Source organism: Ruditapes philippinarum, unplaced genomic scaffold (genome assembly GCF_026571515.1).
Source record: "Ruditapes philippinarum isolate M1 unplaced genomic scaffold, ASM2657151v2 ctg19115_1_1_1_1, whole genome shotgun sequence".
Lineage (NCBI taxonomy): Eukaryota > Metazoa > Mollusca > Bivalvia > Venerida > Veneridae > Ruditapes > Ruditapes philippinarum.
In genome coordinates this window covers 1-13,389 of record NW_026855849.1, presented here as the reverse complement: position 1 = coordinate 13,389, position 13,389 = coordinate 1, and the positions used below count along the sequence as shown (strand labels likewise).

The 13,389-nt window shown below is 33.4% G+C and overlaps 1 protein-coding gene across 1 annotated transcript; it reads right to left on the bottom strand.

The window, feature by feature from the left end:
* Nucleotides 1–253: 253 nt before the first annotated feature.
* Nucleotides 254–7,188, bottom strand: LOC132744599 (kelch repeat and BTB domain-containing protein 6-like). The gene is made up of 2 exons (XM_060733358.1): nucleotides 7,113–7,188; nucleotides 254–4,301 (listed from the first exon to the last, which is right to left on the bottom strand). The coding sequence occupies exon 2, from the start codon at nucleotides 4,275–4,277 to the stop codon at nucleotides 2,166–2,168; it is 2,112 nt and encodes a 703-aa protein (XP_060589341.1). The 5' UTR covers nucleotides 4,278–4,301; nucleotides 7,113–7,188; the 3' UTR covers nucleotides 254–2,165.
* Between the last annotated feature and the right edge of the window lie 6,201 nt (nucleotides 7,189–13,389).

Sequence of the window (13,389 nt, the reverse complement as noted above, 5' to 3'; positions counted from 1 at the left end):
AAAAAATAGAAGCAGACTTAAACATGATTTTGAACAATTTCTTTAAAATATATACATAAAAAGGTTTAATCTAACAGAAATGGGCAAAGAATTTAATTTAGAAAATATTTTAATTCTAAATGAATAAAATATGCAAAATTGATTTTATATTCAATACAAAATGGATGAGAGAATGATGTAAAAACAAAATGTTCAACATAAAAATAAAGATTGCAAAGCAAAAATAAAATAAACAATTACATTTGGAAAAGTCTCAATAGTTCTAAGTTAAAATACATCTGTACATGCATAGTATTTTCTTATTGCTTAAAATAAATAAATAAAAAGTAAAAAATTCATATTTAGGAGAAATACAATGGTATAATTAAGACAAGAGGGTCACGATGGCCCTGAAATCGCTCACCTGAATATAAAAACTCTCTATGACAAAGAACAAGTAACATTGTAAACTATAAACAATGCAGAATGATATAAATCTTCATGTAAGTCTTAAAGTGATATCACAAAGTTTATATTTGTATCTGGAACAGTGCACGTGTAAAAACATTACTGGTTGCTATAGTTAAGAGAAACAACAGTTCCAAAAAATGTGTATATATAAGGAAAATCAATGACCCCCTGGGGTGGGGCCAATTTTGCCATCAGGGCTTTTATTTGAACAAACTTGGTAGACACTCACTAGAAGATGGTTCATGCTATATATCTAAGCTCTAGCACTTTTGGTTTTTTAAAAGAAGATTTGTTAAGTTTTTACTATATACATATAAGGAAAATCAATGACCCCTCCCCCTGGGTCGGTACCAATTTTGGCCCAGGCCAAATATCCAAGCTCTAGCTCTTTGGGTTTTTTTTTAAAGAAGATTATTTTTTAGTTTTTCCTTTCAGTTGCCATGGCAACCAGAGTTCTGCATGGAATTCAATTATTCCTGTGAAGTTGGATTAAATTGGCTCAGTGGTCTATGAGAAGATATCATTTAAAGTAAAAGTTTAAGAACAAACAACATACGGACAGACGACCCCTGACAAATTGTGATCACAAAAGATCACCTTGTCACTTTGTGACAGGTGAGCTAAAAATGGAAAAACTGAACACACTTAGTACTAAGATTCTGAAATTAAATCTGGACCCAAGTAAAGCATTTGGTTTTCCAAGATCTTCAGTGCTCTTGTAGTACATGGCATAAAATTGATTTACATTTTATTATAAAATATCAAAACCTATCCATTACAATGTAACCTATCACTTACACCACTAATTACTCTGTACTACCGTACTGTTAACTAGACAGTGTATGACATTAATGCCCATAACTGCTTACTATATAACATTTAAACTTATCTTTACTGTATCTTCCCAAGATATCTTGGTACAACTGTTAACACTGTATAAAATATCTTGGTTCAACTATTTACTTGATTAACTACTAACTAGATAACATTTGGACCCATAAGATATCTTGGTACAACTGTTAACACTGTATAACATCTTGGTTCAACTTTTAACTAGATAACATATTGTTAACACTATATAACATCTTGGGTCAACTGTTAACTTGATAACATATGGCCCTATAAGATTTCTTGGTACAACTGTTTACACTTTATAACATCTTGGTTCAACTTTTAACTAGATAACATATTGTTAACACTATATAACATCTTGGGTCAACTGTTAACTTGATAACATATGGCCCTATAAGATTTCTTGGTACAACTGTTTACACTTTATAACATCTTGGTTCAACTTTTAACTAGATAACATATTGTTAACACTATATAACATCTTGGGTCAACTGTTAACTTGATAACATATGGCCCTATAAGATTTCTTGGTACAACTGTTTACACTTTATAACATCTTGGTTCAACTTTTTACTAGATAACATATTGTTAACACTATATAACATCTTGGGTCAACTGTTAACATGATAACATATGGACCTTTAAGCATGGAACAACTGTTAACACTATAAAAACATCTTGGTTCAACTATTTACTTGATAACATTAAAACTTATATAAAATATCAGTTACATTAGGTCTTGGTTTTGTAACAATCTGTCAAAAACATGAAATTCAGGAAGCACACAATTAATGAATTTATATCAACAGTTTCTACGGTTTTATTGTTTACACTGTCAGCTCAGCAATAGTTATATGCACTGATTACAGTGGTTTACTTTTTTCTTTGACTAGAAAATGAGAGATAGGTTTGATACAGGATAATATCTCAGCACTGACTTGACCAGCAAATGCTCTGGTTATACAAGCAAAAGGGGGTGGGGTATGTTTTAGTGTAATGAGATTCTGGTTGTTGTCTAACTGAACTTCTGTGAAAGCACTAACATTGTCCAGGTTTCCCTCAATGTACCAGAGTGACTGACCATCTGTAGCAGTGAATTCACACAGGCAGGGATACTCGGATTCCTCATCATCATATACATATGGTTTTGTTATTGTAGTGATAACCTTCCCCGGTAAGTTCACTTCAGTCAATACCTCAGAGTTAAACTTATATTCATACAGTATCTTCACCTCATGTCCACAATTTTTTGTTCCATTTGACACAATGAGGAGACTATCACTTTTTTCTATAATAGCACTTCCCCTGAATACATCTTGGTCTTCAATAAATTCAGATTTCAACATGACTGGCACAGGAAATAAGTTATTCAAATTGGCAATAAACACAATGTTCCAGCCGCCATCTAAAGTGCTATGGGTTACTAACATTTCATTACTAGTTTTACTGATATGTGCATTCATTTCAGGCATTCCACCATTGTCTGACAAATTGGTCCGTATTCTGGTTGGGGTCACAAAAATGCAATCCCAAGACTCTCCATCATTACCCATAATATAGCAACGGAAATACATATCTGTCACCTGATCAAATGAATTGTCTGTAAACAGCCTCATTCTAACAACCATGTACCTTTCATTTCTGTTCCCAGTCACAAAACACACATCATTTGCCTGAAAGGGACCATTTTCTAACTCTGGGCTGATATTTGTATCCGAGTACTGTATATCAGGTGCATGCCATGTGTGTTCTTTCACATTATACAAATCAATGTAATCGCCTCTGTTGTCAACAAAAGCAATATCATCATTCATAACAACTAAACGACTTTCATATCCTGAACCATCAATGAGATACTCTGGCATTCCACCTTGCTCATGAAACTCACAGACACGGTACCAGCTACGTGTCCTTGGTATATATGCACACACATCAAATACAGCATCATTAAAAGGTTCTTGAACATGATGAATGAGACCTCCTAATCTTGCTTTTTTATAGTCCTCTATCAAACATAATTTTGGTGATAATGTTATTACCGCTAATTCTGTGGCTGGAGGTTTTTTCTTTCCTTTGCCGACTAGTTTATTTGTACTACATGATGCCACCTCACTCTCAAAACCATCAGAGTCTGTACATGTATCTGGTAATTTCACCATAAGTACTTCATCTATAGCAGTTTTTAGTCTGGCAATAAAATCTTCTTTGTTGACAATATCACATGTCTCTAAAGTCACAACAAGCTTTTCAAACAGTGCTTCTAGACACACTTCACTCAGTGCCGAACATTCCATTCTTTCTTCCATTCTGTTTAAAGAATCCAATAACTCAAGACCAATGGATACGTGTTTTTCAGTTTTTCCTCTGTTTACCCATTTTGTCACAAACTGTACAACATTGAAAGCAGAGCAATGTTGAAACACATCCTTCTCTATAAGACAAGCCATTTCATCTGCTGAAAGATTTAGAGTAGAATCTTCAAAGATCAACACATCATGAAACCTTGCTTTCATCATCAGTTCTGCATCAAACTCTATATCTGCTATTCCATGTTCTGCTGAATAAAGATAGAACTTTACACATGTTTTTAGACAAAGTGCATCCTTCATATAAGCAGCTGAAAAATTTCGCAGGGTTTCTAAAAGAAAGAAGGATGACAGTTTAACTATAACTTCCAAATTTTCCATATTTATTTCAACTTCTCCTGAGTAAATAAAGTTCATAATAATTTCTAAAGCTTCAACATTTTCTGTCACTTCGGAGAGATTAATCTCTTTCATATTTGCTTCACTAAAGTGACCGAGAAACAATGACTTAAAGTACTGACAACCTGCTGCCAACACTGATCTATGTGCATGTATTTCATTTGATCCAACTTTTAATGTGACATCACAGAAAGTCTTCTCTTGTCGTAACTGGTTCAGTTCTGACATTAATGAAGTAAAGTGAGATTCACTGGCTCGATATAACACCATGATTTCTTTCTCTTTCTTATTTGTCTGAAAAAAGAAAGCACATGATGTAATATTGTACATGTATATTATAAAATATAAACTACAGCTACCAATTAGGAATTTAAAACATCACAAGAATTTTCATGACCACATAACCCTTTAAAGAGACCAGATTATATTTTACAATTAAAGAAGAGCCATCGCTGGACAGGGGCAACGCTTGACCTTTTTATTTTTCGTAAAAACTAACAGATAAATGGTTTGAACAAATCTTTAAAATTACAAAGAAAAAAGTTTTTTCCTTTTTTTAATTTTAACAGGTCTGTCTAGTCACATGTTGTTTTGTCCAAGTATGAACCAATTCCGCAACAAGAAATGTAGAACGACACATATGCACCCCTTTCTAGCCCTTGACTCACATTATTTATAATTTTGTTATAGAATATTGCAATAAATGGGAACATGGAAGTGTTCATATATGGAAAAAAGAAAAATAATGACCTACTAGTTATAACCAATCAACAGTCTTCACGAAAAACTTTAAAAAGCGCAAGACATTCGGGCCAGTAAAATTTCAAATCTTACTGGCCCTGGTGATTTTAACCGGACCAAATGCATAGATAGGTAATAAATTGATGGGTAAAGGAAAACACTTGATCATGCTTCCCTTGATAACTTTGAAAGAAGTATAATACTTCTTGTATTCTGGGCCATATGTTGACAGCTTTGAAAAATCTATAAGGACCAAATGTTTAGACAAAATTGACTAGAATTGAACATGAACAACGCAATTTGCTTCTAACAAATCACTTTCACACAAAATATTGACTTTGATAATCATAAAATCATAGCTAAATAATGACAATAATAAACAATGGTTTAATTTCCGTTACTGTACGGTGCGGTACGGAAAATATCCAAGAAAAAATGGCAGCCTCCAATACTCAATACAATTTAGACATCTCTTGCTGTGTTTTGAACATTTAGGACAGAATTGATGGGTTTCATTTGCAAAAAAGGCAAAAAGATCGATCTTTTAGAGAACCCTGCTTCATTATTTTGATGAATTTTTCTTATAATATTTATTCATGGCCAAAAATCTACTGGACCGTCGGACCACCAACCTTGCAATAATCACCGGACCGATGCTAAATTTAGTGGCCTCGGGCCTCGGACTGGCGTTAATTTCGAAGACTGAATCAATATGTGAAATATAAAGACCTTGACCTTAGAACTAGTGACCCCATTATGGCTATTCAATATATGAAATATGAAGACTTTGTGATTAATAGTTTTCATGGTAATGAGCATAAACCATTCTGACATTTAAGGACCCTGTGACTTTGACCTTCAACCTAGTTACCTTTAAATCAATAAGGGACATGTAATAGTTATTACCAATCAATATGTGAAATATGAAGACTTTGTGATAGCTTTCAAGATAATAAGTGGAAACCATTCTAATATTTAAGACCCCAGTGACCTTGAACTTTGAACTAGTGACCCTAAAATCAATAGGGTTCATCTACTAGTTATGACCAATCACTATGTGAAATATGAAGACTTGTAAGAAATAGCTTTCAAGATAATGAGTAGAAACCATACTGACATACACTGCCCCTGTGACCTTGACCTTTAACCTAGTGACCCCAACATCAATAGGGGTCATCTACTAGTTATGACCATCACTTTGTGAAATATGAAGACTTTCTGATAGTTTTCAAGATAATAAGAGGAAACTATTCTGACATTTAAGGCCCCTGTGACCTTAACCTTTGACCTTTTTTTTTTTTTTTGGGGGGGGGGGGGGGGGGGGGGGGGGGGGGGGGGGGGGGGGGGGGGGGGGGGGGGGGGGGGGGTTACATCACATTGACACAGTATAGGTCATATCCAGCTTTACTGGTGGAGGAAGACCTCAGGTGCCCTTCCGTGCATTATTTCAGGCACGAACGGGCACCTTAGTAGAAACACCGATGTTCCGTAAGCTAGCTGGATTGCTTCCTCACATGAAAGAATCCAAAGTCCCTTTTGGGATTTGAACCCACAGTGGTGTGGGGCAAGTGGTTTGAAGTCAAAGACCTTAACCACTCGGCCACAGACGCCCCAACCTTTGACCTAGTCACCCCAAAATCAATTGGGGTCATCTACGAGTTATGACAAAAAACTATGTGAAATATTAAGACTTTGTGACGAATAGTTGTCAAGATAATCAGCGGAAATCATTTGGACATTTAATGCCCCTGTGGCCTTGACAGTTGACCTTGTGACCCCAAAATCAATAGGGGGCATCTATTAGTTATAACCAATCACTATGTGCAATATGAAGACTTTGTGATAGTTTTTAATATAATGAGCGGAAACCATGTGGTCTACCGATGAAACAGACAGACCTACCCACCGACCTACATTAGCAAAACAATATACCCCCTCTTCTTCAAAGTGGGGCATAATAAATGACTTTAAAAAAGACACAACACACTTACCAAACTCAAGACAGGGTTACATGTCACAAAAAAAGTGATATGTCACGCATTTATTATGTTCATACAACTAAAATTTTCTTGTTATTTCTTCTGATTGAAAACTGATAATTTAGTATCTTTAATAAAATATTTAACCCAAGACAACTTTTAATATTTCAAATTTCATAAACAGAGGGGTGAAGTGTCTGCAAAAAATGACTAGGAGTGAAGTGCCTGAGGAATGAACTGTCTGTGTAGTTCTATCCGAAATACCATACACTTGGCTTTTCAAATTAACTTGAATGTTTTATTATAATATGATTTTATTTCATTTAAAATAACATTTACATGATGTCAATAAAACTATTTTGAAATATTGATGAAGCAAACCTACGCATTACTGCACAATATCATAGAAAGTGTTTGTTTATTTTATGCGTTTCTTCTCTGTGATTTGTAAGAACATAATTACTGTGAAAATTACTCTCAAACATCATTTGGGCTCTCATAATTATGCAATAAAATTACAAAATCAAAGCACTGAATGTACTGATGGGGAGGCTATGAGAGAATGTTTCAGACTTATAGTTTCTTTTCTTTTTGCTTAAAATATGCTACCAAAATAAAAAGATATGCACATTGCGCTATTTATCCTTACTGTTGTGTTCAACCATTCATATATATGGTTAATGTGGTTGGCTATTCATTTTGTTAATATTCCAGAACATTTCATTGAGGTCTACATTCGGACTGTTAATCATGCAAATTTTGAAAAACCTAAACTGTCAATAATAAATGACCAGCAAGTATGACGACTGTTTATTATCAGATAACAATAACATTTTACAACTGACGGTTCCTTATCAAAATATTCTAGGACTGTTCATCATAAAAATACTTTATGTCATTTTAATATTATTGAATGATAATAACAACTGCAAGCGATGCAACATTTTTATTGAACATAAAAATTATACACATTTAGATGTACCATAATTGAGATCAATAAGATACTGTCTTGTATGGAATGCCGGTAGGGACATGCCACTTTGCTTATTTGCCAACTACTTAATTGCTTATTTGCTAATTGCTGATTTGCCAATTTGCTTATTTGCTGATTTGCCAATTTGCCTATTTGCTAATTGCTTATTTGCTTATATATATATTATATATATATATATATATATATATATATATACTATATATATATATATATAATATATAATATATATATATATATATATTCTATGCTATTGTCAGGCGACACGTCCGACTCGCGAAGTTCTTGTTTGATATAAAAATAACAAGTCTTTGTAGACTTTATTTCAAGCTCATGAACCTATATCATGTTATTATGTTTATAAAGTTTTGTTAATTGAAACTTGCGACAATTAGGATCAATCCATCATTACCTAGAATATAGGTAGAAAGACAGATGGATACATTTTAATCAATATCGAAAAAAATAATTCAGTTTCAAAAGTAGTTTGTTTTTTTTAATTATCTTGAGTTTCAGTTTTAGCTCCACTATTCAGAGAATAGGGATGCTGTTCACCCTACAATGCATTGGTTTTCTTGGTAAGCTTGTTTTTCTGCCATATCTCTGTTACTTTTGCTGATTCATGCATCTTACTGCAACTTTGCATAAACTTTTGCGTTACAAGCATGCATACAAGTACATGTACATGAAGAAGCTGTGCCCGCTATATACTGAATGTCAAGGTCACCAAAATGTATTGTACTGAGAAGCCTTTGTTTTTCTGTCATATCTCTGTTACTTTTGCTTATATCTAACTGTAACTTCACATAAGCATTAAATAGGCAGCATGAATACACAATATTCAAAAAGGCTTTGTCCATTATACCCTAGGTTATGATCATGGTCATGGTCACATGATAGCATGTAAAAGTACAACATGAAGAAATGGAAAAGTGGTGAACAAATTTAAAAAACATTGAACCAAAGCAAAAATGTTTGGACAAACAGACATAAGTGATCTCAAAAATCTTACAGAGCTAAAAACGCAGCCTATTGCTTTTAAAAAAGTGCAAAGACAAACACCCGTGTTTAAGCATGTACCAAATGTATCATTTGTGATACTATGTGTTCGTACACTAAAATGAGGCCCTCTGTGACAAATCTGCTGAGAATAACGACATTTTATATGCCATAAATAAGAAATAGTTTTGTTTTTCAAGTTTTTTTATTTTCAATCTTTACCCAATAATGTTCACTTATATATGACTAATCAAGTGTTTTATTATCATCAATAAAGCTGCACAAACAGATCTATAGCTGCAACACGTTATAAGGCAGGCTCAAGCACAGATGCTGGCGGGTCAGATCCTGACCCTAACGTGATACGCGTCTGTAAACACTATATCAAAATTATTTTAATATTTATTAAATACGAATTGGACATTTGTTACAACGATAAACCCATTAAGTACTTTATTGAGACTTAATTGGTGGTATATGGTATTTTTTCATACCGGTATATGTAAAAATTGCTTGAAACCAGTTTAAACGATGCCCAATTCGTGTTTAAATATTAAAATATTTTAAAATGAGTGTTTACAGGGGCACGTATCACGTTGGGGTACGGGATCTGACCCCCAAGCATCTATGTTCTCAAGGACATGTCAGTCATCAGCTGTAGACATAAATCTGCGTAGGCATCACTGCAACTAAATTCATTGATCAACAGTTGTCTTGAAAAAACACTGAATTTACAAGAATACTGTTGGTAAAAGTTAACAGATCTGACTCAACTGGTTGTCTGTAGTCAGATTTTCCATATATTTCCGGCACAGTGTAAAGTATTTCTATTGCAAAAAAGCAAATAAGCAATTGGCAAATAAGCAAATACGTAATCCAGCGGTTAACAAATAAGCAAATTAGCAATTCAGCAATTGGCAAATAAGCAAATTTGTCGTTAAGACTATCAGCCATTGGCAAATAAGCAAATCGGCAATTAGCAAATAAGCAATTCAGCAATTGACAAATAAGCAAATTGGCATGTCCCTACCGGCATTCCATAGTCTTGTGATGAGTATTAATATTCATGCTCTACGGACAGAAGGTTGTCTTCTCCAGAAGCAAATCTCGAAAAAAATCACGTTTCAGAAAATTATTCCCATTTCATTACTGACGGCGTCGGATAATATTAAGGCTAAATATTTCTTGAAAAAATACATATCTGCAAAGCTTATTCAAAACTGAATCAACCTAAGTGAAAATTGATCAGGCAGTTATATCTTCTTTTTTTACCGCCTACACTCAACCAACTTATGGTAGTTAATCGATAGATTCTACGTGTATTTTTAAACCTCACTAGCTTGAAATATATACTGCGGAAAATCTGTTGTTAACAGGGTGTGCGGTTATTACGTAGGGTTTTCCCTGTCGACCATTTCCCGCAAATAGATGAGAACATCGAAGCCGTCAGTGCTATGAATGGTGTTATAAATGGCGTGTTTTGGAGTTTTTGTTGAAACTTCTCCAAATCCCTCCAGAGGCGTGCACGTCGCGGAGAAGGCACACGGAAGGTCATAGTCAAACTCATCATAAGTACCAGAGGTGATTGGTTGACCTGTCGTGACTTACTCTGGAGGTTTGGCGCTAATAGATGCCGTTTTTGTTGTCGTCAGTCAGAAAGTTGATGCCTTGGCGGTATTGTCGTCTCCTTTACCACCAAAGAACGAAGAATGGGCTTCCAGGAAGAATCTGCTTGAAAAAGACGTCCCAGATGCTATAATCTCGGACATATGGTTATTCCGGTGCGGAGTACAAATAAACTTAAAACACACACACTTTTGTTGAAAAAAAAAACAAAAAAACAACAACAACACATTTTCTGTAGTAATTTTTCAAGTGTTGTAAAATGAATAAGAAATTCCTCTTATGCCGCCGATTATTTTTGGAACACAAACATTAAAGTTCTTTTCTTTTTTATTTTTCAAATAAACATTAATCACTTCAGCGCGCGCAAATATCGTTTTCAAATTAAAGTTTCGTAAGATATGTTAATGACTTCCCGATGCTCGACTGTAAGTAATTTGTATATGTATGCGGGTTTTTTTTTGTTTTTGTTTTTTAATTAAAGCTTCTTATTCTTTAATATTTTTTATGTATCTCATAATCTGTATTGAAAATTTGAATTTTATTACACATACAAATTATGATGTATGCCCTAGAATTGAATAAACTTTCATATTACACAATACGGGGTCATACTGATCTTTGCGTCTTTCTCTGAAATAATTATTTCCTTGTTCAAACATATTTGACCACATATTTCTGTCAATTTACTTCCGATTTTTTTTGTACGGAAACACATGTTTCTATTTGTGTTTTCTAATCAATTCGAATCTATAACGAATCTATAATCAGTTTAATGGGATCACCACCGGGTAAACGACTACTAGGTACTTTGGTCATGTATTTGAATGTTTCTATTGGGATTAAAATGAGCATAGTTAACTAAACAACTGGTTGTATAAATCCCTGACCTGTCTAATTCTAATTATGAGATTAGTGAATATATAAGACTTTCACTAAAAAATATTCCTAAACAAAACAGCACATGTTTAAATTTATTCCTATACAAATAAAAGATCAGAGTAGGGATCTGTCAATTGCCAAAGATACTTTTATGTTAAAAGTTTGATTAATGAATTGTGTAAGATGAAAATATAAGTATTGCTTTTTTTATTTTGCTAATGTAAAATGTAATATTGTGCTGGAATTTTGTCGGAGCGTCCTTAAGGGGTTTTGTAGTTAAATAGTTTTTTTTTCGGCGATAATGGTTCAAGAATATAATGTTTTCAAAACTAAATGTTCATCACCATCAGTGAATTTTTTAGTTAAATGTATGCAAAATATTTACTAACAGCTATATGATATTGCGGTTTATGAGCGTTTTCCGCGTACAGCCTCCTGGGGTGTACTAATAAGTTAGTTTTCCTTAGTTATCACGCAAGCATGATCCATGTCTCTGATGTAAGCGACATACAATTATTTGTCTTTAAAAAATACTAAGGACTATTAATGGTTTATAACAACAAAAGAACATGCATGATATTGAGAATACGGTGTTGCAACGTTCTAGTTAATGACCCGTCATAAACAGTTGGTCGCTGCGTAGTAATTGGAAAATTGTTATCAAAAAAAATAAAGAATATTTGCCACTAAATTAAAGCATTTACTAATAAATTTTCATTCATGCTTTTTGTAAAAAAAATATTGATAAAGTTATTATTTTGAAGGGTTTTCATACCAGAACTATTTATTACAGACGTACGTATGCCTAAACCTGATTACCGCGGTAGTATGACGTCACGGAGTAGTGATTTTAACAAAAATCAAGAATTTTTTCAGAGAATTATTATCTTTACAAATTGCAGATATGAAATTAAAGAATGAAAATATTTTCATATTGTAAATGTCTGTGATGAGTGATGAGTCAGCTTAGAAAAAAATCAAGGTACTATTTTTTTGACCTGATTAACCGCGGCAGTAAGATTTGACGGATGGTTATTAACATTGGGGAGGCTATAAAAATACTACCAAAACAACAATCAATAAACATAAAATTAATAAAATAAAATAAATAAATAAAAATAAACAGATGAAACACACATACTTACAGCCAAACAAATTACTGTAAATCTCTTACAACAAAAACAGTCGGTATTTTCAGTGGAATAAGAGTGACAGATTATTGAATATAAGTAGCTCCTTTTTTCATGTATAAATAACAGTATAAAGAATAAAAGTATTAAAGCATATAAACATTCACAACAACACTATTAGTGTCTTAAAAGGTTATGAAAAGTTAGTAGACATATGGTATACAAGGCCTTTTTTCAAACAGCAAAGTTGCCTGAAAAATACATATCATTGATATCTCAAAAGACCATTGCTTTATAGAACCCTCTACAGAACACCTTTCAGTGTCAAAGTGTTAAAAAATTCAAATTTTGAAATTACTTGCACTAACACTAACTAGACTAATAAAAATTTGAAGTACACTAAAAAACAATTATACAAATCCAACAGGGTAAAGTGTGGCATTGGTAGTTTTTTACTCCAGATCACAGCAGTTAGCGACGTTGAATTTACCAAGAGCACAGTTCAGCCACTGCATCATTCCTGGGCAGGCTGTCAAGCAGTTTATCAGTACTAATTGCCTTCACTTTCACAAGGAACTGTTGTCTTCTGTACATGCTAGAGCAGTGGTACAGTGCAAGCACTGTAGAAAGGATTTTCATAATCAATCACAATGAAAGTGACCTGCACTGTCTGGGAATCGAACCAGAAAACACCCAATGCACAGTCCAAAAGCTCTACCTATTGAGCTAACTGGACAGTGCCAACATGGTAAGGACAGGCTGATCAAAAGAATAAAATACATTAAGACAAGTATTATGTTATATTTTTGTTTATTATGAAAATAATACAGTACATTGCACAGCAGCAGTCATTTTTTGGATATATATAAATTATTACAGTAAGAATAAAATTGGAATGTTAGTAAAATCACAGACATAAGCAAAAAGTAAGGAAAAAACAAAACTCTTTAACAATTTAATAATGTAACTATAAAAACAAAGAATATAAATGTTTGAAAGCAAAATATAACAGTTGTAACTCTAACAGGAATTTATCA